General features: G+C 39.4%; 2 protein-coding genes across 6 annotated transcripts in view; both read right to left on the reverse strand.

The window, feature by feature from the left end:
* Positions 1 to 4,998, reverse strand: part of mtr (5-methyltetrahydrofolate-homocysteine methyltransferase) — a 151,843-nt gene extending 146,845 nt beyond the window's left edge. For all 4 annotated transcript variants that reach the window (XM_077625051.1, XM_077625052.1, XM_077625053.1 and 1 more), the window contains exon 1: positions 4,849 to 4,998. In XM_077625051.1, the coding sequence (XP_077481177.1) occupies positions 4,849 to 4,897 (49 nt within the window). In that variant the 5' untranslated portion in view covers positions 4,898 to 4,998. The remainder of the gene's footprint in view (positions 1 to 4,848) is intronic.
* An 8,271-nt stretch (positions 4,999 to 13,269) lies between these two features.
* Positions 13,270 to 25,385, reverse strand: part of bms1 (BMS1 ribosome biogenesis factor) — a 57,185-nt gene continuing 45,069 nt past the window's right edge. For both annotated transcript variants that reach the window (XM_077625536.1, XM_077625535.1), the window contains exons 21-23: positions 23,880 to 24,055; positions 23,415 to 23,576; positions 13,270 to 14,406 (exon numbers count right to left, since the gene is read on the reverse strand). In XM_077625536.1, the coding sequence (XP_077481662.1) occupies positions 14,179 to 14,406; positions 23,415 to 23,576; positions 23,880 to 24,055 (566 nt within the window). In that variant the 3' untranslated portion in view covers positions 13,270 to 14,178. The remainder of the gene's footprint in view (positions 14,407 to 23,414; positions 23,577 to 23,879; positions 24,056 to 25,385) is intronic.

Consider the following 25,385-nt stretch of genomic DNA (forward strand, 5'->3'; position numbering starts at 1 on the left):
GTTGAGGGTTAGATTGATTCAGACATAGCACTACTGAAGATCTAGGTGTGAAATGTACGGCCCGCCACTGCATTTGTCATTCCGAGGTAAGATGGCGGTGCCCTGACCTAGCAATGGCAGGCACAAGTGATTTTTTTCACATTTTATGCAAGATCCGTATTTTTTTCTTAAATTTCATTCATTAAGCGGTTTATCTTTTTCTCTATTTTGAAATAAATGACCGCATCGGCCGCATTGTCTTGCATTATGGCGTTCAAGTCTAATTTGTGCGCATATTTCCAAGATGGCGCCGTTCACGCGGGAGCCAGTGGGAGTAGCTCTGTACACTCTTATGTTTTTCGTGTTTTACAGCCCTTCTATCTTTTTTTTAATTACATTTTAATATTTCTTAATACATCCCTTGTTACTCTACTTTGTACTTTATACTTATTACTTTAATGTTTTTACAACTTTCCTTGTTGTGTTAGCCTGGCTTCTTTCAGCTACTTCTTTTTTTGGAACCATTCAGCCATGCCTACGTTGTCACACACATGGGACTAGCTGTTACAATACGCAGCAGAAGGAGCAACACCTCGTTGCCGCCGGAGATTCGGAGCTGGACAAAAGTGCCGGGAGAAGAGGCAACGGTTCTGACCAACCATTCCATCGTGGGATAAGATGGAAGAGCTGTCGGCGCTTATCAGCAACGGAGTCGAGGAGTTCTGCCCTGCTGCTGTTTTCTTCAGCTCCAGACTACTGAGGAACTGTGCGGATAGCTTGGAAGAGTGACTCTGCATATTCTCTACCTCGGTCACAGTCTGCAGAAGTTCCCCATCTCGTGGAAGACTTCCTGTGTGTGACGGTAGCTCCGTCCACTCTTGCTCGTTTTGTGTTTTTGCTGCTTTTCTGTCTAAATGATTTGATTTGGTGATTCTTAATGATCACATTTACTTTGATTTGCTTTGTGCTTTTTGCTTTTGCTTTGTTGTTCTGCGGCCTTTGACTGTACTGTCTAACTTATAACTATGCCTTTTCTTGCTACTCTCACAATGAAATTTCCCGAATACGGGATGAATAAAGTTATCCAATCCAATATGAGCCGGAACCCATGATTCAGTCATAATTTCTTAACAACAAATACAGCATATATGCGAGAAAATATGGTACTATGTAAAGAATATGACATATTTTACTCCTTCATTTTATTGTAGCTGTTTCATTTTGATATAGTACCACAGTAGGATTAAAACTATTGTTCTCAACTCGTACCACAGTAGGATTAAAACTATTGTTCTCAACTCAATTACAATGAACAAAAGGTCTTTTGTCTGAGTTTCTGCTTCAAGGTGTGGTCGGTGATAAGTGGTCCCGGTGATAAGTGGTCCTGATGGAATCAGGGACAAAGGGATCCTTACAGAGAGGGCGATGGTCCAGATGATACCAGAAACAAAGGAATTCCTGCGGAGAGGGCGACCAGGCCAGACGTGGATTCGCGGGCAAGCAAATCTCAGGAGAGGACACCCCTCCAGAATCGTCGTGGGACAGTCCGCATATCATTAGAATCAGAGAATGAATATTCATTTTTGTTTAACTATAACTGTGCAAACACGGGTGTGGACCGTTGTCTTTCTCATCCTCCACTGTGCATTACGACGCGTAGCTGGTTTATTATTATTTGGGAGGGGGCCTGGAGCTCTGTAAGGATCAATATCTGGAATAAATCATCTGTGGAGTAACTCGCAAACCCTGGTCTCTTCCTTCGATGCTGAACACGCACAGTTGTTAGACGGGATCAGACTGAGTTAAGGAATTAGGGATAGGTGCTAAAACTGTACGTCTAACATATGGTATGTAGTAATAATAGGGGTGCGCCTAATTTGCAGTTTTTCGATTGTCGCGGCCATGTCTGGTATACATTATCCGTGAAAAACGAGAGATTAGTGTACAAATTGAAATTTTAAGACGCTGTCTGTGAATGATCGCAGCCTAGCGTCTAGTGGCTTCAATGCACTGAGTGTTCCATTGCGAGTCGTCCCGGTCTAAATTAATTGGACGTCTGTCGTTGACAATCACGGGCAATGAGATGGGAAAGATTATACAGTGGTACCTCGTCATACGACCGCTCATCATACAAAATGCTCGTCTTACGGGGGAAATTTCGATCGAATAATTTGCCCGTGATGCGGTCAAAATTTCGTGATGCGACCAAGCCAGGTGGCCATGGCATTTTTTTTTTTGCATATCTTTCGTGTATAACAATATTTACGAGCACCGGATGAGTTATTCAGACCAGGAAACGCACAACGCGCATGCGCGGGGAAAAGAGGGCTTTCTGGGTAATGAAGTAGCCTCGTGCACACAACGCTGACAGGCAATGGCACTCTATCATAGGCGCCGTTCGAGGGGATGCGGACACAGATGCTACAGGCTAAAAGGAGCCGCTAGTCAGCGCCCCCGAAGCTCCCATGAGCAGCGGCGCGATCGCTGATAAAAGACTGCTGCTCGTTGGCAAGTGGTCGTGCGTTATCCGATTGTGAGGACATTTGTGTGCATCATTTTCAGAATATTTTGAAGTAGTACGACAGCAAACAGCCCATCGATAGCGAACGTGAGGGTGGAGTGTTTGTTCCGTTTACGAGTGCGTTGTGTGGAAAAAAAAAACGAAGCCCCCCGCCCCTTTTGTGCCCCTCTCCCCTCGGCGAAATCCGCCCAATTTTAGTTAGATTAAACACTTTATTTCTATTAAACCACTCGTTATTTGTTACTTTGTCAATATATGGCGAATTATAAGAAATAAAATCCAATATCCTGTTTTTGGTGTTTTTTTCAGAGAGTTGTAACGAATTAATTTGTTTCCCATTCATCTCAATGGGAAACTTCCGCTCGAGTTACGAGAATCTTGTCATACGAGCTCAGTCCCGGAACGGATTAAGCTCGTATCTCGAGGTACCACTGTATAACTTAAATATATTGGAACTAGTTCACTCAGATGCAGTGGCGGGCCGTCAGGGCCTTCAAGGCCTTCTCTGCTGGCCTCAGAAATATCTGAATCATATTATATTTTGGCCATCAATACTTATTATTCCAAATGGTCTGTTAGCTTCCTTTCATTGCTTTCCCCCCTGGTTGCACTGCTTCCAGATGTGTTTTCATATTGAAGCCTTTAACCAATCACATTTCAGCCATTATTTGTTGCCAGATCAGATCTGCCTCAAAGCCTTCGAAATCAGTTCTGCGGGGTCTGCTGCATTAAACAAGACTGTTGCTTTTAACCAATCAGATTTCGAATTGGCAACCCCACAATGATTTTTCATAGGTGTTGGCATTTTGCTGGCTGGGACATGTCATTGCTTTCAGCAACTATGACTGGCTAGTAGGTGGGCCAAAGCAGCCAGAGATCGCAAACTCCACCCACAATGGCCGACAGTGGCAAAAACAAATGGATTCTGTTGCAGATTTCTCTCACAAAGCTATTTTCCAGACGGACTTTTCCAGAAAAAAATGGACATCATTAAGAAAGGGCGGTCAACTCCAAAGCTAGCAAGCCTGTTACAGCCGGGAAAATGGTGTGTGCGGCACTTTCACTGCGCTAACTTAGCTCCACAAGCAAATAGTATATTGTTGTTTTGATTCAAAGCCATTTTCAAAACGGACTATGCCAGAAATATGACAGGACAGACTCGACTTTCATCATTAGCTTCGATGGCGATAGGAAAGAAGGAAGGAAGAAAGAAAGGAGGATGGATATTGTGTACAGTTAAAAATGATTTTTGGTGAGTAAAATATGGCTATATTCCTAAATAATATTTCAATTGTGGGCCCGGTTCTCATATCTGAAAAGCTCCAGTGTTTGTATTTAAGCTCCAGTGTTTGTATTTAATCACTAAATGCTGCTAGGATGTGGATTTTATCCCAGTTTAATTTTTGCCATTTTGCCATTGACGTCCATCGCTGTCTTTTCCCGAGGAAATCACCCCCTGGCCTGGTTGTAATGTCTCAAAAGCTCCAGTATTTGTATTCAGTCAATAAATGCTGCTAGGAAGTGGATTTGACCAAATTTTAGTGCATTTTTAGTCATTTCACGTATGGACGTATCGACGTTCATCGCTGTCTTTTTACCGGGGAAATGATACTCCGGGCCCGGTTCTGATGTCTAAAAAGCTCCAGTATTTGTATTTAATCAATAAATGCTGTTTTCGGCTGGATTTTACCCCATTTTCGGGCAATGTTTGCCCGTACGCCATTGACGTTCATCGCTGTCTTTTTCCGGGAAAATCACCCCCCTCGGCCTGGTTTTAATGTCTGAAAAGCTCCAGTATTTGTATTTAATCATGAAATGCTGCTAGGAAGTGGATTTTACCCCATTTTTGTGCATTGATTTATTGATTATTTTTTGTGTCGCAGCTGTAGCTGCAGTAGAGGTTTTATAGCCATAAAATAGTTTTTGAGGGTTGGATTGATACGTTGAAGGCGCTACGAGAAAATGCACCGACCGTCACTGCTCAGAAGATACAGATAATATATTTTGAATTGTTGGAATCATAACTTTCCTAGCTGGCAAATTATATTGACTTGTATAAATGATCTGTCTCTTGACACTGCATCAATCATATATTTTATACCCGCATTCATAGTTTTGAGGTTTTTACCATTCAGTTAAAAGAGAAAATGTCTTAAACCTTTGACTAACTGTGTGCACAAAATATAGACCGATTGCAACTATTGCACTAGAAAAGAAATGATGTGATGCAACTGGTCCCTTGAGCAGCTTGGTTTTACGTCAGCAATCAAAAGTTTTGCACGTGAGAAGAGTGTGCTAAAAGCTAACTGAAGCCAAAGCTAGTGTGTGGTTTTTCAAAACGCCAATACCTGTTTCTGTTTCTGAAGAAAAGTGGGGGGCGCCGTTCGTACGAGCCATCTTAAGTTATTTTGGTAGGAGAGAAAACTTGCTAAATGAAGTCCGCCGAGTGTAGTAAAACACTATACCATAGATTTTAAACGTCGTAAAGTGTGACAGAATCGAAAGTAGCTTCCTGTTTCGGTACGTCAAAATAAAATGACGCTCTTATAGCAGCTACCTTCTGAATTTTGGAACATGTGATCTGTAAGTAAAATATTATATTGATTAAAATTATGCTATTTCTATTATGTGTCATTTGGCCCACGGGCTTAGATTCAGCCTACATGCTCTTGCACTTGTAGGCGTTAACACTAAATCAGTAGTGGCGAACAAGTTACTATACACAAAGAGCAAAAATTTTAAACTGTGAGAATCAAAGAGCTACATCACACCCAGTGGTGGGCCGTCAGGGCCTTCAAGGCCTTCTCTGCTGGCCTAAGAAATATCTGAATCATATATTATATTTTGTCCACCAATACTTATTAAATAATTCCAAATTGTCTGTTAGCTTCCTTTCATTGCTTTTCCCCCTGGTTGCACTGCTTCCAGATGTGTGTTTTCATATTGAAGCATTTAACCAATCACATTTTAGCCATTATTTGTTGCCAGGAACAGAAATCTGCCTCAAGGCCTTCACAATCAGTTCTGCAGGCTCTGCCGCTTTAAATAAGCGTCGATGAGACTGTTGCTTTAACCAATCAGATTTCGATTTGGGAACACCACAATGCATTGTTGCAGGCGTATGGATATGTCATCACTTTCACCAACTATGAGGCTAGTCATTAGCCAGAGCTGCCAAACTGTATTTGGAGCGGGCTGCACAAGCAAATATATTGTTGTGTTGATTTAAAGCCATTTTCAAGACGGACTATGCCAGAAATACGACAGGACAGGCTCGACTTTCAGCATTAGCTTCGATGGCGATATAAAAGAAGGAAGAAAGAAAGGAGGATGGATATTGTGTACAGTTAAAAAGGATTTTTGGTGAGTAAAATATGGCTATATTTCTAAATAATATTTCAATTGTGGGCCAAGTTCTGATATCTGAAAAGATCCAGTGTTTGTATTTAATCTCCAGTGTTTGTATTTAATCACTAAATGTTGCTAGGAAGTGGATTTTACCCCATTTTAGTGCAATTTTTGCCGTTTTGCGTATGGACGTATTGACGTTCATCGCTGTCGGGGAAATGATACTCCAGGCCCGGTTCTGATGTCTAAAAAGCTCCTGTATTTGTATTTAATCAATAAATGCTGTTTTCGGCTGGATTTTACCCAATTTTTGGGCAATGTTTGCTGGTACGCCATTGACGTTCATCGCTGTCTTTTCCCGGGAAAATCACCCCGCTGGCCCGGTTGTGATGTCTGAAAAGCTCCAGTATTTGTATTTAATTATTAAATGCCTCTAGGAAGTGGATTTTACCCCATTTTTGTGCATTGATTTATTGATGAAATCGAAATTTTCGTCGTACCACGAGCATGTTGTACCACGAGGTACCACTGTAATTTACTTTGTTTGGGGATGCAACGCTTTCATCGTGTCCCCGAAATGAAAGTTCCTGCTTGCCCCAAAAAATGACACAGTCTATCAAACCTTTTAAGATTTCCCTATTTTTCTTTACCTTTTCGTTCTGGCGCTCCATTTCCCTGCGCACTTGCTTGCTGAAATGTATCTCCACTAGGGTTTCCCCAAATGTTTTGGAGAGCACCGTTGCTTGTAAGTGTCCGGCAGTGCTTTGGTGTCTCGTTGCTGCTTTGGTTAAACAAGTCAAATTTGCAAATCCAGTGTTGCTCCAAACACCATTTTGATTGGTGGAAAATAACAAGCACTCCCAGCAATACAATTTGCAGTGTTCCTCGGAGCCCTTGAGCCAGGGGTAGCGCTCGTAGTTAGCGAACTGAAAGTGGCAGACAAACTCTTTTCTCGGTTGTAACAAGCTTGCTAGCTTCGGAGTTGACTGCCCTTTCTTAATGATGTCCATTTTTAAGTGCAAAAGCAATCAGGCCTCTGATAAAATTAACCCATACGGTGGGGGGATTACAAATCGTTATTCAGACTGACAAATTAACTTGTGGGAAAGATCCTAGTCTGACGTTTTTCCTAAGTCCATGGTCGGGTGTAGAAGACCCTTTTTACAAATTTAATTCATTAAAATATCAGCCTTACTACCTGCATAATGTGTATCCCATGCTATTATTGAACACTATACGGACCCACTTACTGGTTGGGCTTATGTTACTTTCTCTTTGAATTCATTTCCATGCAGGCAACTCTATGGTTTCGAAATGATCGTACATTTGTGATTATGAAATAAAACAAAATTCTGCTATGATTCTATGTTTTCTTTTTATTTCTTGTTCGAAAGTGAAACTATTGCAGTAGTATGAACCATCGAAAAAATCAAGATATTTCGACATCAGAATCAATTTAGCCGCCACAACATCTTAAACTCCTGGTGAGAAAATTTTAATTTTTGTCATCAGATTCTCATCAAGATGGACTTATTTCTTTTTTCAAATTGAATAATTTGATATATTGCATTTAAAAAGACAGGCATATTAACTTCCTTATGATCTTGACCAGGGGTGGGCAGGGTTGGTCTGTTTTCCATATTTCCCTCCTCTACCACACCTGAATCAAATGATCAACTCATCAGCAAGATATCCAGAAGCTTCATACCGATCCCGATTATTTGATTCAGGTGTGTTGGTGGAGGGTACATGGTAAACTGAGTGGATAGGGGCTCTCGAGGACAGGGCTTGGCCACCCGTGATATTGACCCCAATAATGTGCTTTTGATTCATACGGTATCTCAGAAATACCATGTGCGATTATTTTTCTTAAGATTTTCCCTTCAAAGTAACACATTTGTACTCCTTATCAAAACCATGAATATGGAGGTGAAAATTGTGAATCAGGGCGGCTCATACGCGAGAAATTGTAAAACTCAACAATTTTAAGGGTGCGGCTTATATACAAGTAAATACGGTACTTCATTTTGTCTGACATTCTTTTAAAGTGTTTTCCCGATTCAACATTTGTGGTGGTAATCAGGTGTGTGTGTGGCCTGTGAAATTGAACTCAACTTTCCTACAATTGTGATTAGTCACAGTTATTTTGTGATTTAACAAAGGGGGCAATTACTTTCACAGAGGGCCAGACAAGTTTGTATTTTTTTCTGCCCTGGTAAATAAAAATCATTATTTAGAAACTACATCTTGTCTTTCCTTGGGTTGTCTCTGTGCCATACTAAAATTGGTTTGATGATCTGAAACAAATTTGCAAAAAACACAGAAATCAGGAACGAGCCAAATACTTTTTCATGGCACTCTACATCTTATTTGGACTGGAAAGTGATAAAATTTGTCTTTACGACCTTAGACCCTTGTTGTCATCCCACAATGCTCTCCCATGCAAATGTGAATCTTTGCCTGGGGCATTAATGGCCAGATTTTGGCTTCGGTGGATGAGTCACTGTAGATTTTGAAATTCAAATAGGTTATTGAATATAATTCATTATTCACAGGTAATGGTTAAATTTATCAATTAAAAAATATGTATATCCCTAAAGTAGTTTTGGATCAGATGTTGATCAAATTAGTCCTCCAGGAATTCATTTGTGACTAAAAAAGAGAAGGGTAATTTGCTTAGATCTGAAATGTGAGTGGGAAATGAACAATATATATAATCTATGTGACCTTGAGTGTTCTGAGAGTATAACAGATGATGTTTTGCCAATATCATTGAGATCAGCCATAGCAAAAATTAATTTATAAGTCACCAAAGAGGGAATAGATATTTTGTTTTTGTGTCTGTAAGCAATTGTTTTTATCATGTTAATTGGACTTGACTATGGTTGAAAGTGGTAATGTTGGACATTTGGTTTAAAAGGATACGTATTTGAAATGTTTTCTCCTCATGTTTGATGTACAGACAGTTACAGTTAGATGCCACTATTTGGGTTATTATAAATGTTTTATCAATGAGTAGATGTTTCTAAGGAGCAGTTTGGCCATAAATATTAAGGGATTGTTTACTTTTTATATCATGTTTACCACACTTTAAGTTAGTAGTTTATGACAGGTTTTGAAATCAACTATGATTTTAAAAAAAATCTTTTTGATGTTGAAATGAAAAATTAGGAGGAACTGAATTACATTTTTATTTATGTCTAACCATTGTAAAAATTATCGATATGAAAAGTTCTTATTGTAGATTATAGAAAAACTTCAGTGATAATTTGTTAGATTTTTTTATCAACGTTTCTAGATTGGAGTATTTTTAATTTCAAACAACTGGTTTTAATATGCGATACAATGCACATTCTTAAATAAATTTGGAGTTCCTGATCATCATGAATTTTATAGTTATGTGGATTAATTGGTGGTAGAAGTGCAGTTATATAGCTAGGCTTAATATTCTAATCCTGGCTAACAAGGTGAAATGGTGGTTCAATTACATTAAGAAAAGAAATAAATTAATTCAAAATTAATTTCTGAATGTTAATTGACATGAAGGTAAATACACAATAATGGGAGGATAGTTTTGATTGTTGTATTTTTAGTTCTTCATTTATTCATTTTCTGAACCACGTTATCCTCACAAGGGTTGTGGGGGGTGCTGGCACCTATCCCAAGCTGACTTTTTAGGTACGAGGCGGCGTGGGGGGACACTGAGTCGGTGGCCAGCAGGGCACGAGGAGACCATTCACGCTCATACTCATACCTAGGGGCAATGTAGTATCCAACCAGCCTATCATGCATGTCTTTGGAATGTGGGAGGAAACCAGAGTACCCAGAGGAAACCCACAGAGACCTGGGGAGAACATGCAAACTCCACACAGACCTGGATTTGAACCCCGGACCCCAGAACTGTGAGGCCGACGCGCTAACTACTCAGCCGCAGGGCCACTTATGTTAGGTTAATTTGTGTAATTCATCAGAAAAGAAAAAAATATATAGTTCTCAAACCTAACAAGGAAGTAATGATCAAAACAGAATATCAGTTAATAAAATTTTTTGCCTAGGTATTTGGATTTTCACAGAATATAATAGTAAAATAATTGTGATTTTCTTTTTATTGGTGCATGTAAGACAATTCGAATTTAGAAACACTAAACACATTTCATAAAAGTGACCAAACACAATATTCAACAAAACTTTAAATGTTATGTACTTAATGATAAGCGATCCAAAGATGAATGGATGAATGAATGTACTTTGTTATTGTGTTATCAATATGGTCGAAAGGACATCCAAGTACTTTTTCTCTGGATAATAATGATTTGACACATTCATTACATGTTGAAAGATTTGAAAGACAACTGCTGTTTGGATCTCCGGGTGGTAAGATGTTGAATATAATTAGGAATGAATGAAACAAATTAGGATGAATTTTCACGCTTTGAACTTTCCTTCTTCTGTTTTTTTTTTTTTTTACCATTTAACAACTGTTGATTGCAGTGGCGGGCCGTCAGGGCCTTCAAGGCCTTCTCTGCTGGCCTAAGAAATATCTAAATCATATGATATTTTGTCCATCAATACTTATTATTCCAAATGGTCTGTTAGCTTCCTTTCATTGCTTTTCCCCCTGGTTGCACTGCTTCCAGATGTGTTTTCATATTGAAGCATTTAACCAATCACATTTCAGCCATTATTTGTTGCCAGATCAGATCTGCCTCAAAGCCTTCACAATCAGTTCTGCGGGCTCCGCTGCATTAAACTAGACTGTTGCTTTTAACCAATCAGATTTCGAGTTGGCAACCCCACAATGCTTTTTCATACGCTTTAGCATTTTGCTGGCTGGGATACGTCATTGCTTTCACCAACTATTATTGGCTAGTAGGCGGGCCAAAGCCATAGTAGCCAGAGATCGCAAACTCCACCCACAATGGCCGACAGAAGCAAAAACAAATGGATTCTGTTGCAGATTTGCTCACAAAGCTATTTTCCAGACTAACTTTTCCAGAAAAAAATGGACATCATTAAGAAAGGGCGGTCAACTCCGAAGCTAGCAAGCCTGTTACAGTCGGGAAAATGGTGTGTGCGGCACTTTCAGTGCGCTAACTTAGCTGCACAAGACAATAGTATATTGTTGTGTTGATTTAAAGCCATTTTCAAAACGGACTATGCCGGAAATATGACAGGACAGGCTCGACTTTCATCATTAGCTTTGATGGCGATAGGAAAGAAGGAAGAAAGAAAGGAGGATGGATATTGTGTAGAGTTAAAAAGAATTTTTGGTGAGTATAATATGGCTATATTCCTAAATAATATTTCAATTGTGGGCCCGGTTCTGATATCTGAAAAGCTCCAGTGTTTGTATTTAAACTCCAGTGTTTGTATTTAATCACTAAATGCTGCTAGGATGTGGATTTTATCCCAGTTTAATTTTTGCCGTTTCGCCATTGACGTCCATCGCTGTCTTTTCCCGAGGAAATCACCCCCTGGCCTGGTTGTAATGTCTCAAAAGTTCCAGTATTTGTATTCAGTCAATAAATGCTCCTAGGAAGTGGATTTTAACCCATTTTTGTGCATTGATTTATTGATTATTTTTTATGTGTCGCAGCTCGAGCTGCAGTAGAGGTTTTATAGCCATAAAATCGTTTTTGAGGGTTGGATTGATATGTTGAAGGCGCTACGAGAAAATGCACCGACCGCCACTGTGTGTACGGGATGGAAAGCCACTCCTTGCGAGGTTGAGGTGGGAGTGGGCTGAGATTGTCACACCCGGACACTGAGGTCGCGCAAGCGGTCAAACGTTCCGCCTCTCCTGATAGAACAATCGTGAATTGGCCCCCACCCGCCGTACCACTATCCTGGCCCAAAATGCTTTCCCTCACTTGTTTAAGGGTTAGGAAGGCCAGGACCTCATAAGGCAAGGGTGTCAGACTCGGGTTGGTTCACGGGCCGCTTTAACGTCAACTTGATTTCACGTGGGCCGGACCTTTTTAGATATAATATTTAGATTTTTTTTAAATAAAATGGATTAAAAGAACTGGATTAAAATCCCTGAATATTCATTTTTTTATAGATCTTAAACAATGTTTATTTTAGCTTTTTTCAAGTATATTTTTAGATTTTACAAAATGATTTTTGAACTAAAAACACAGAAAAAAATGATTTAAAAATTACAATTATTGATTTAAAAGGGGGAAAATCAGGAAATTTAAAATACATCTATACTCTTCATTTTAATTTGATCCTAAAACAGAAAGTCGGCACTCATAATTTCCTTCCCGGGCCACACAAAATGATGCGGCGGGCCAGATTTGCCCCCTGGGCCGCCACTTTGACACACATGTCATAAGGGATCAGTGCAGAGTGTAGACCTTGTGACGGGTTAAAAATGACCACAGCTGAATAACGCCCCCTTCTTGCCTCTGAATCAATCAGATTCATTTGAAACATTTGACAATTAAAGACTTATGTCTGGAGAATCCCAAACGAGCAATAATTTTAATGAATAAATAGAGAATTTAATTGAATGAGAATGATTAGAACTAGATAATTTAATACTTTGATTAATTAGCTTACGATACTGTTAGAATTTACTGCTAAAAAAAACAAACACCTTTTTGCTAGAGATAATTTCAATGTCTCCTTTTTTAATATTGATATTGGTCTTTAAATACTATCTCCCTTCACTTGTTAATGTCCTATAGTGCTAAATCCCACCAGAGACACTATTGATTCATAATTTGAAGTTGTTGAGATATTTATATGCATGTGCTGGTGTGCTTTGCTGTTGCATAACATGAGCTCCCTTACACTTGTACTTCATTTTAATACATTGAAAATTATTTTCTTGTGATTTTCTCAAATTTTTGTTGGTTTCTCACATTTTTCAATCCAAATTGGGATACTATCATTTTTAAAGGGTTTTGTTGGCAGTTTTTTTGGAGACCGTGGAACGAGTTTGAGAATTTACATATAAAAAACTGCTCTATGAAAAATCCAAGTTATGAAACAAGTTCTAGAATCAATTAAGGTACCAATGTATACGGTCTAGTTGACAGGCATCTCCTGGCTTTGCAATTTAAGTCCTAAAACTTTACATCACAAAAGTCAGAGGATAGTACTAGTACTTGGTTATTGACATGCTTACACCTTGGCTTAAAGGCTTCCAAGACATGTGACTCCTTTAACTAAATCAATGAAGGCTAAGAGTACCATTAAAAAAAGTAAATCAGAGTCAATTGATCTATTATTGAAATCAAAGCTGTGCAAAAATAATTTAGGTTTAGTTTTTTTTGGTGTATTAACTAACGTAATCCAATCTTCATCTTTTGTCTCTGACACCTGACCATGTCATCTAGCAATTCATAATGTCAATCAATAACCTAGACCCAGTTTCATTCAATATGCACTTAACAGAAAATTAACATACACCGTTGTTTTTATTGGCCAGGAATTCCTGTCTTTTATTTTAAAAACTGCATTGCATCATACATTGCTGTGAAGACAACAGAACGTTTTTAAATATATTCACAGTACCTACAAGAATCACAAGATAGAACAAATCTGGCAGGGGTGGAAATTCTTCCGGGAATATTACAGCCACACAGTGTAGTGATATACCAAGAACGAACATGAATTAAGTAAGACTCAAAGGCTATAAAAATAACCAATATTTTTGTGTTGTATGCTGGGTTGAAAGCATTGCCATTCATAATTTTGGCTATCAGAATAGACTTTGTAGATTAACGGATTTATTCACACATTATTCCACATTTGTTCATTTTACTTGATATATTCATTTAGACATGAAAAAGGAGAAAAAATTACTTTTTGCTTATTAACATTAACACCATTGGAAAATATTTTTCATGATTGTTACATACACAATTATGCATGAGATTTGAAAAATGATAGAGGAACGTCTATATTTTTTCTCGTAGTAGATTAATAGTAACACTAATTACATGGTGACCTGGTAGCTTCCCTTGATTTGCATTTTGTTGCAGCTTTTCTTTTCTCTTTTTCATCGTGAGTGGGGCTAGCCTTCGACAACCACAAAATCTGTACTGTATTGCCTTTTCCTCAATGAACACGCGAGGATGGCAAATTTTTATTTCCCCCTGGAGGAGTAATGCAGGGGTAGTCTAGAATAAAATCATGAGTAAAGAGGCGTGCGTCCATCTGTGCCACTTCATCACATTGAATCAAATATGCCTCGAACACACCAGGTGACACCCACAAGCATCAGTTGATTAAAAAAAGGCAATATCCAAAACTATGACCATCAAAATATTAATATGAAAACCCTGTCAGAAATACTGCAGCAGCCCAAACTAGTGGATTTAGTGATCCTGTGGTGCCCCTTTAAGGCTTGACTTTTGGTTCTTTTGGTCCTTTTGTCCCATGGCACGGAAGAGTTTTTTACGTGCTTCCTTCTGTCTCTTTAGTCTGGCTTCCTCCTCTTTCCCTTTCTGTAGCAGGAATTCTTGGTGTTTGGCATGTTGAGCTACATTTGCTTTCTTCATCTTGTAGTTGTGAACTGTGCTCAGAGCATGGAGTAGAGCTGCCACCTATAAAAACAAATTGGTTACAAAACCAAAATTATTCATTACATTAACAGAGCCGGGCGATATGACAATTGTTATTACGATAAAAAAAAAATAGTCGATATCGATAATTACCACAATAACTATCGCATCTTTTTTCTTTCAAGTTTGAAACTTCAAACTTCTGTGAATAAGTAAATGACTTTCCTCCTTATTCAATTATGAAATTAACTGTTAGCTAACTTTATAAGAAGAGAATATAAAATATGATAGTTTTAAAAAGTATTGTTGTTCTATTGGGCAATAAAAGACAACTCCCACCTTACACAATCAGTAAAGATTAAAACCTGCAGAAATTTTGAAAGGCATCTTTATTTTTATAAATTTGCCTTCAAGCGCAAAGTGGCTGGGCAATATGAAATACCGCATTTTCCGCACTATAAGGCGCACTGCATTATTAGGCGCACCTTCAATGAATGACACATTTCAAAGTGTTTTCCATATATTTTATAAGGCGCACCGCACCACATTAGACAGGTAGACAGGTATACAATAGAGGCTGAGATTAGGTTATGCATCCACTAGATGGTGCTGCGCTAAAGTGAATGTCAACAGAACAGTCAGATAGCTCAGTCAAACTTTATTAATAGATTACAAATCAGCTTTCTGACAACTCCATTCACTGCCAAAATGAATAAACAACAGTTTTATTATTTTCTCCGAGGTAAAGTATTAGTATTTTCGTGACACGGTTTATCTTTTAACAACAGCAAGCTATATCATGTGCGCGCAACATTTATATCACATATTGGAGGGGAACTTTTCCTCCATTCAGTAAAAAACATTCTGATGCTGGTACGGTACATTAAACGTTAGTGCAGTTACAATATAGTAACCCTAACCCTAATAGTGCAAAGCAATAACATTAATAACTCAAATAATAACTGTTGTTCACACGGGTGAACCGTGCATGGTCTCACGTACACAATGAGCTTGGGCCGGGTCGGGCTGGATTTTTTAGGCCTGATCTTACCTCTAACAGTGGGTTAAGGACATTTTTAATAAGCCTGCTCTTTACACAGGTATTCACGAGGCATTAAAAAAAAAAAAGAAAACGCCAGGGAGAATTCACTTGGATCTTTTAGTGGATCGGATCCGTGTTGTCCTGCATCTCAATCGCTCATTTTGACTGTTATTGTCCTTTTGCGTTCATGCTCAGTGTTAGCCCTTATTGCTAAGCTAAAAACATGTTTCCTTATTATCGCCTTCTCCTGAGCCTTGGTCTGGAACTACTGTTCATCTCGCAACAGCGCCCCCACTCTCTGTGGTGGTCGGGTGGTGTAATAGCAGTTTAAAATTATCGAAATTTTATCGAAAGTTTCCATTATTATTGACAAAAAATATTTTCCAATTATTGTCATTATAATTTTATCGGCCAGCTCTACATCATGATCTCAAAGTAGTGTTTTTGATAAACAGGGTGGCTAAATAACTCATATATCGCATATTGCAACAATTGGTCATTTAAAAGTGTGTTGGTAGGCAGGCCCCAGAGATACAATCCACTAATCCTATGGGCATCAGGTTCCAAAAATAGTCTACCCAGTCAAAAAATGTTTTAGCCTCTCTTAAAAAAGAAAACATTAGGGACATTCGGTTAGATAAAATTCATCTCAGGATGAGCAGAACATAACGGATTGGACTAATAATGGTGATGTGATTGGGTGGCACATGTGGCTATGTACCACCTCCATGGAGCAGCTTCACTAAATTAAATATGAAGTGAATCGTACAGTGTTACTTCCACAAGTTCAAAATGTTTTTTCCTGTATATGGGCACCAACTTCATTTCAGTTTGAGCTTCAATTCAACAAGGAAGGAGGCTCTTTGCCTCATATAGACGACTAGTTTCAACTAGAGTTGGGCGATAAAACGATAATTATCATGAAATAATTGTCAACAATAATAAAAACTTTCGATAAAAATTAGATAACACAGAGCCTGGACGCAAAAGGACAATAGACAATAACATGGCCAAAATGACTGATCATGAGGTGCCAGACAACACAGACCCGGTCCACTATATAATCCAAGTGATTTCTCCCTGGTGTTTTCTTACTTTTTTGTTTTTTTAATACCTAGTAAATACCTGTGCAAAGAGCAGTTTTGTTCAAAATGTCCTTAACCCATTGTCCTCATTTGAGGATAGCCTGTAATATTTTTCTTACTTGATTTCAAGGTGTTTCCCCATTCTATGTAAATGTTCTGAAAACGTTGCAAAAATCTAAAACTTGTTATCTTGGGTAAAAATGGGTTAAGTTGTATTTTATTTTTTGTAAATGGCCATATGTGATGTGAATTTACACTTTGCGAGGCTGAAAATAGTCTGCTTGCCTATGGTGATGTTGATTATTTTAATTATTTCATATTGCACAACTTTTGGTTTAAAGGCAAATTTATTAAAGACGCCTGTCAAAATTTCTACAGGTTTTATTCTTTACTTTTCATAGTCTAAGGAGAGTTGTCTTAACTTTATTGCACAATAGAACAACAAAAATACTTTTAAAAAAATCATCATATTTTACAATCTCTTTTCTTATCAAGTAAAGTAACAGTTGATTTCATAATTGAATGTGGCAAGTAATTTATTTACTTATTCACAGAAGTTTGAAGTTTCAAATTTGAAAGTAAAAAGATGTAATAGTTATTGTGATAATTATCGATAGACTGATAATTCCAGCTCTAGTTTCAACCCATTTGACCGCATAAATAAAGCAACAATTTGGATTACTCTGCTCCATAACTAGTTTTCCACAGCAAAATGTTACCAGACAAGAACAAGTTTTAAAAATGGTGCACATTATTATTAGACATATATACACACTTATTATCATAGGCGCCAGCATTCCATCTATTATTATGGGGAAAGTAAGATCTCTGCCCAATAAGATGGAAGAGCTAACGGCGCTTACCAAACTACAATGACAATATCGGAAAATCTGCATTATGTGCTTCACAGAGACCTGGCTGAATTAACTAAAACGAGATACTCTCGTCTCCTTGGATGGCTTTCAGCTGGTTAGGGCGGACAGAAATGCTGAGGAGAGCGGTAGGAAGAAAGGTGGGGGACTAGCTGTTTTTATTAATAGTAGATGGTGCAGCCCCAGGCATATTACTGTGAAGGAGCAACTTTGCACTCGAGATATCGAGCTAGTAGCTGTTAGCATCAGGCCGTTTTACATCCCCTGGGAGTTCTCGCACGTTATCGTAATAACTGCGTATCTCGACCTCCTTCCGGCGATGCAGCAGTCGCTCGCGAGCTGCTTCACAGTACTGTGTCCCGGCTGCAGACGTCACCCCCTAGTCTCTCCTTCTTATCTCTGGTGATTTTAACCATGCTCACTTGGCTTCTACTCTCCCCACCTTCACTCAGTATGTGAAGTGCCACACCAGGGAACAAAAAACTGGACCTGCTGTATGCCAACACAAAGGAGGCATACAGCTCAGTCCCCCTGCCCCCACTGGGCCACTCAGACCACAACCTGGTCCATCTGATCCCCACCTACATCCCTATGGTGAGGAAAATAAAACCTACCACGAGGATCATACAAAGATGGACCGAGGAGACCAGCATGGTACTGAGGGACTGTTTTGAGATCACTGACTGGGAGGTGCTGTGCAATTCACATGGGAAAAATATTGACAGCTTGACCCACTGCATCACAGATTATATTAACTTCTGTGTTGAGAACATGGTACCCTCCAAGAAGGTCCGTTGTTTCTCCAACAGTAAGCCGTGGGTCACCAGGGATCTAAGGGCCCTCCTGAACAAAAAGAGGGCTTTTAGGTCTGGGGAGAAAGAGAGTCTGAAAATGGTCCAGAAGGAGCTGAAGAGAGATAAGGAAGGGAAAGACCATCTACAGGACGAAGCTAGAGAACCAACTGCAGAGAGGCAACACCAAAGAGGTCTGGAGGAGCTTGAGAACCATTTTGGGCCATGGAGGCAACAGTGAGAGCCACCCGGAGTCCGGAGACAGGGAGTGGGCCAATGAACTGAATCAGTTCTTTAACAGATTCAGTCCTGCCCCCACTCCCCTGACCCCCCAGACCAGAAGCAACTCTCCCCCCTCTTTCACCGGTCTCTGCATTACTGTCGATCAGGTGATAAAACACCAAAAGAAGATCGAGGCAAGAAAGGCTACCGGTCCAGACGGCCTCATCTCCAGACTACTGAGAGACTGTGCGGTCAGCTTGGCAAAGTGATTCTGCATATTTTCAACCTCAGCCTCAGTCTGCAGAAGGTCCCCACCTTGTGGAAAACTTCCTGTGTGGTCCCAGTTCCAAAGACTGCGAACCCCAGGGAGCCAAACCACTTCAGGACGGTAGCATTAACCTCTCACCTGATCAAGACATTGGAGAGAATCACTCTCAATCACCTCAGCCCCCTGATGAATGCAGAGCTGGACCCTCTGCAGTTCACCTCTCTTCCAGGCATTGGTGTGGAAGATGCTACCACCTACCTGATGCGCAGGTCTCTTTCACACCTGGAGAACACGGGAAGCCCGGTGAGAATGTTTTTTGACCTCTCCAGTGCGTTCAACACCATTCAGCCGGTCCTACTGAGAGGGAAACTGGAAGAGGCTGGAGTAAGGAACCACATAGCCGCATGGATCATCGACAGACCACAATATGTGAGACTCCAGGACTCTACGTCTGATGTGGTAGCTTGCAGCACGGGGGCCCAACAAGGCACAGTGCTCTCCCCACTCTTCTCCCTCTACACATCAAACTTCAAACATAAAGACACCTGCCACCTCCAGAAGTTCTCTGACGACACCGCTATTGTTGGACGAGTGACGGACGGGAACGGCCTAGAGTACAGGGGAGTCCTCACAACCTTTATTGACTGGTGTAGGCAAAACCACCTCTACATCAACACCAGTAAGACAAAGGTCGTCGATTTTCAGAGGAATCCTTAACGTACCACTCAGGTGAACATCCAGGGTACAGACATTGAAATCGTGGAGAATTTTAAGTACCTGGGTGTTCACCTCAACAACAAACTAGACTGGTCCACAAACATAGATGCCCTGTATAAAAGGGGCCAGAGCCGCCTCTACCTACTGAGGAGTCTACAGTCCTTTGGAGTGTGCAGGACACTGCTGAGGACTTGTTACGACACTGTGGTGGCATCTACAGTGTTTTATGCAGTGGTCTGTTGGGGATACGGGAGCACGGAGAGGGACAAGAACAGGCTGAATAAGCTGGTCAGGAGGGCCAGCTCTTTTCTGGGCTGTTCTGTGGACTCTGTGGAGGAAGTGGGAGAGCAGAGGATGCTGACCAGGATGATGTCCATCATGGACAGCAACTCCCACCCCCTGCATGAGTCTGTGGAGTCCCTGTGGAGCTCTTTCAGCAATAGACTGTTGCACCCTCATTGCAGGAAGGAGCCCTTCCGCAGATCCTTCCTCCCATCAGCTGTCAGGCTCTTTAACAAAACAAATGGCTGAGTGTTAAGACCTACCGTATGCATGCATCACAGCTGTGTATGTATGTATATATATATGGGTATGTACACGTATGTATATATGTACACGTATGTATATATATGTCTGTCTGTCTGTCTATCTATCTATATACACACACATATATATCAGCAACAGGCTTATTTATTTATATATTTACCCATGTATTTATTTATTAACTTGTCTGTCTGTCTGTCTGTCTGTCTATCTATCTACACACACACACATATGTGATATATATCAGCAACAGGCTTATTTATATATTTACCCATGTATTTATTTATTAACTTACTTATTATTTATCTATTTATGTCTAAAATGCCTTTCCTATTTCGGCATCCTAACCCTCTTGCTACTGTGACAACGAAATTTCCCGAATACGGGATGAATAAAGTTATCCAATCCAATCCAAGTTACAAAATCCCCCAAAAAGTAAATGCATTTACTTATCCGTTATTTTATTTTGAAAATATTGTTGCAGATGCATTGATTCTCACTTTAGAACCTCGCTACGCTCTACTGGGCTTTCATTGGCTGCTTCACAACAACCACTATCCATGTTTCAAGATTACTAGCATTCCAAGATGGCACCATTCACGCGGCAGCCAGTGGCAATAGCTCTGTACACTGATGTTTTTCGTGTTTTACAGCCCTTCTATCTTTTTTTAATTACATTTTAATATTTCCTAATACATTCCTTTTTACTTTACTTTGTACTTTATACTTTTTACTTTAATGTTTTTACATCTTTCCTTGTTCTGTTAGCCTGGCTTCTTTCGGCTACTTTTTTGGAACCATTCAGCCATGCCTACGCTGTCACACACATGGGACTAGCTGTTACAATACGCAGCAGAAGGAGCAACACCTCGAGGCCGCCGGAGATTCGGAGCTGGACAAAAGTGCCGGGAGAAGAGGCAACGCTTCTGACCAACCATTCCATCATGGGATAAGATGGAAGAGCTGTCGGCGCTTACCAGCAACTGAGTCGAGGGGCTCTACTCTGCTACTGTTGTCTTCAGCTCTAGTCTACTGAGGAACTGTGGGGATAAGCTTGGAAGAGTGACTCTGCATATTCTCTACCTCGGTCACAGTCTGCAGAAGTTCCCCATCTTGTGGAAGACTTCCTGTGTGGTTCCAGTTTTTGTCCAACTTTACGTCTTTTGAGTCTGTATCCGTTTTTGCTACCGCAACCAATATGGCGCCGTTCAAGTGGCAGCCGGTGACGGTAGCTCCGTCCACTCTTGCTCGTTTTGTGTTTTTGCTGCTTTTCTGTCTAAAGGATTTGATTTGGTGATTCTTAATGATCACATTTACTTTGATTTGCTTTGTACTTTGTGCTTTTGCTTTGTTGTTCTGCGGCCTTTGCGACTGTAGTGTCTAACTTACTAACTATACCTCTTCTTGCTACTGTCACGATGAAATTTCACGAACACGGGATGAATAAAGTTATCCAATCCAATACATGTCAAACTATCAAATCATGTGCACCTCTGCTAAATGTTCCCCTTATGATTGCAATTCCCCTTAAGTGAGAAAAACCGTACAAATGCAACACGGTACATATTTACACATATACACACACAGGGCACAGGTTCATTCATTCATTTTCTATCCGCACTATAAAAGTCTAAAAAAATACTACAAAGTGGAAGGCTTTCTGACACCAACAGGTCAAAGGGGAATCCACGTGTGCATATCATATCATGTGCACCTCTGCTAAATGCTCCCCTTATTAATGATTGCAATTCCCCTTATTAAGCGATTAAAAAATGTAGAAATGCTACTCGCCATATATTTACACATGGGACATATTTACACACAGGTTACAAGTAAAAATCTAAAATGTACTACAAAGTGGACGGCTTTCCGACGCCGTCGGGTCATAGGGAAATGCGCGTACGCATATGCTTCAACACGGATAGATTTTGTATGCTTTTTAGTCATTTTAAGTCATTAATAGATCATGTTCTTATAATGTTCTCGCATTTGTGTCTTTCTCACATCTTCCATACAAAATTGGCACACTTTCACCAATTTTAAACGGTTTAGTTGGTAGTTGTGTGAGGACCATGGAATGAATTAGAGAATTTACATATAAAGTACTGCTCCATTTATGAAATTTTCAAGTGATGAAAGAAGTTCTGGATACAATTAATTTTGTAAGTATAGACGCTCCCCTACTTACGAATGAGTTTGGTTCCGAGCGATTGTTCATAAGTTGAATTTGTTTGTAAGTTGATTCAGTGCTATATTTTGTATTATAATTTATGTTTAAGGCCTATATAAGGATATTGAAGGTTTATATAAGTGCATTTGTATGTTTAAGGATTGTATAAGTAACACGCATTGGTTTGTACTGAAAAAAAACGTAATAAAATGGAGAGAATATGTACAGTACTGTATAGAGAGAGAGAGAGAGAGAGATTTATGTATTAGAAACTGGCCGAAAGAAGCGATCTAACGACGATTGCACAGTTTTCTTCTTTTTTTCATCATAAATGATGCGGTAGCACTGTATGGCATCATTCAATTGATTTGCAAACTTTGTGCAACGTTCAATATTTGGGTCCTGCTGCTTGATCTTTCTGTTTATAAATGGTACTGACGGTCGAACGATTCAAGTTGTATGCCCGTGCAACACTCACCACTCTCACGCGCATCAAGCTTCGTTATTATTGCCACTCGTTTCAAATGAAATGGCTTGCCTCTTTCTTGCACCTCCCTCAATAGAAGCCTTTCGCTTTTTACCAACCATTTTCAATAATGGATGCACGAGATATTTAATGATACAAATGAAAAAGGTTCTTTGCGCACTGGAGATACGTTCACGCACTCCCGCATTGCAACGAATTGGACAGAAGAAGGTAGATGCTGGATGAGCTGAGCTCTCACAGCGCCAGGCGTCGGTATTAGCGGCGGAAAGAAGCACTACACGGAAAAAAATACAAAATCGAACTTCGTACATTTTTCGACATAAACGCAATTTGCAGACATGTTCGTATGTACCGTTGTTCGTAAGTCGTATGTTCGTAAGTAGGGGAGCGTCTGTAGAGGTATGACTGTGTGATGATTTCAAAAAGTATTTGGTACATGGTATTTGTTTTCAAAAAAGGTGGCAAATACTTAATTGCATAGTTACAGGTCATTAGTAAAGCAAACACCAGAGCTGCCAAACGTCAAAAATCCTATTAGGGGGAAAAATAGTTAGTTAGGACACTATTAAAAATATTAGTATTCATGGTGTAAATAATGCAAGAAAGGGTTGCACAAACCTTTAAACTGAAACTTATCTCAGTCCGATTTACAAGCCAAAACTATTATTGGGAAGGGTCCAAATGAAGGTCAAGGACAACCCCAATTTCCAAAGGTATTAGCTGATACCACACAATCTGCTCTTTGGTCCGTGAGTATTGAGAGCCAAATAAATTGTATTGGTGCAACAGCAGTGCATTGTACTGTAATCCATCATGTGTTGAAGAACACAATGGTTAGTTTAGTTTTACTTGCCTTTCTTTCATGAGGCTCTCTGATCACACTGGGTCGGTGGAGGTCTCTGGGTGTCTTTCCTTTGCGTTGCTGCTGTTTTGGTTTGCTCTTGAATGGAAGAGCCTTCTGGAGCTCTCTTGGGATGTGTAGTGGATTGAAATGTGCTTGTGTCCGACCCACAGGCTGTTTAGAAAATTCATAGAATTATGGAGAACAATAACAACTCTTGAAAAATAAAATAAAATTAAAAAAAATATAAAATTTCAACAACAACTCTGTTCTGACAGACAATGGCTTGTTTCAGTTTATCGTTTTCAATCAATTCATTTTTTTGCTTCACTTCACTTTCCTGATTTGGATATTGTAGCTCTATTAAAACCTCAGTAGAAGTCTAGCTATTTTTAAACTCATTTTCAGATATTGATCATATCTTTATATAACTGAATTGCACTGTATAACAAGGTTGTAACAACAGAATGAGTTTACCTTGTAGAGAGAGTCTGGATTGGCTTTGTTGCGAATTCCCAGATCATGCTTGAGCTGACCCAGGGTTCTCATGCCTGACCAGCTGTTTTTCAGACCCACCGGTAGGAGCAAAGACGTGACGGGGTTGTAGAGCTGTGGAACAGACACCGGATACCAGGACCGCAGGAACACAATGTCTGCAAAATAGTCATGATAACGCTGTTACGTAATTTTATTCCAACTAAATACACAGTATTGCCAAAAATATTTGCTCAGAGGCTATGACTTACGTATGAATTTAAAGGCCCCATAGTATAGATTACACACAAATTCAATGATAGAATCTTGTCAATAAGTATTCAAAAACGATTATGACATATCACAAACAGTATTAAAATAGTTCGGCGACATCAATAAAGATTTTATTCTGGTTTCCATGCCAATGAGGGTTCGGGTAAACTCTAATCCTACCAGGTGCTCCACTTCCTTGGATGAGCCCAATTGTTAAATCAATCCCTTGGTGGGGTGGAAAAAAGTAAGGTTTTCATGTTCCAATTTCCTACATAACACAGAATTGTTTTCCCTGATAATACAATTGAATTTCTTGAAAAAAAAATACCGAAATGCTGGCTGGCACAGCAAAAAAACTAAACAGAAGAGGACATGTGCGAGTATGCCCTACAACAGGGGTAGGGAACCTATGGCTCGGGAGCCACATCTGGCTCTTTTGATGGGTCATAGAGCAGGCGAAACATGCCGGTGTGATGTCACCACTAAAATCTGGACACTACGCCTAGAGTTGCTTTAATCTTCAATTTTTTTAATTTTCATTTTTTTAATTAAACCTTTCTGCATGCATGCATCCCATTGATTAGCAACAGGGTAACCATTTTGTCAAAAAAAATCCAAGACTTTTTCTACTTTGAAAGCGGTGAAATAACTAAAAATGCACGCGTTTTCATTTATTTTTACTTTTAGTAAATTCTGAGAATGGCTCTCAATGAATAACAATTGAAAATATGAATTGTTTATGGCTCTCTCTGTCAAAAAGGTTCCCGACCCCTGCCCTACAATCATGACTGGAATCTGCAATACTACTGCAAAATCTTTCGAGACAGCAAAATGGGAATAAAGCTGATTGCGATATTTGGTTTTCAAAAGAAAAAGACTAAAGTATTCCCTCAAATTTCGAGAATAATGTAGCTATAGTAATTCACCACTTTGCGGCTTCAGTACATCATGTTTTTTTATAGTATAGTTTTTATATATATATATATATATATATATATATATATATATATATATATATATATATATATATATATATATATATATATATCAGTGGCGGTCGGTGCATTTTCTCGTAGCGCCTTCAACGTATCAATCCAACCCTCAAAAACTATTTTATGGCTATAAAACCTCTACTGCAGCTAGAGCTGCGACACATAAAAAATAATCAATAAATCAATGCACAAAAATGGGGTAAAATCCACTTCCTAGCAGCATTTCATGATTAAATACAAATAC

This window comes from Stigmatopora argus, chromosome 18, assembly GCF_051989625.1.
Source record: "Stigmatopora argus isolate UIUO_Sarg chromosome 18, RoL_Sarg_1.0, whole genome shotgun sequence".
NCBI classification, from domain to species: domain Eukaryota; kingdom Metazoa; phylum Chordata; class Actinopteri; order Syngnathiformes; family Syngnathidae; genus Stigmatopora; species Stigmatopora argus.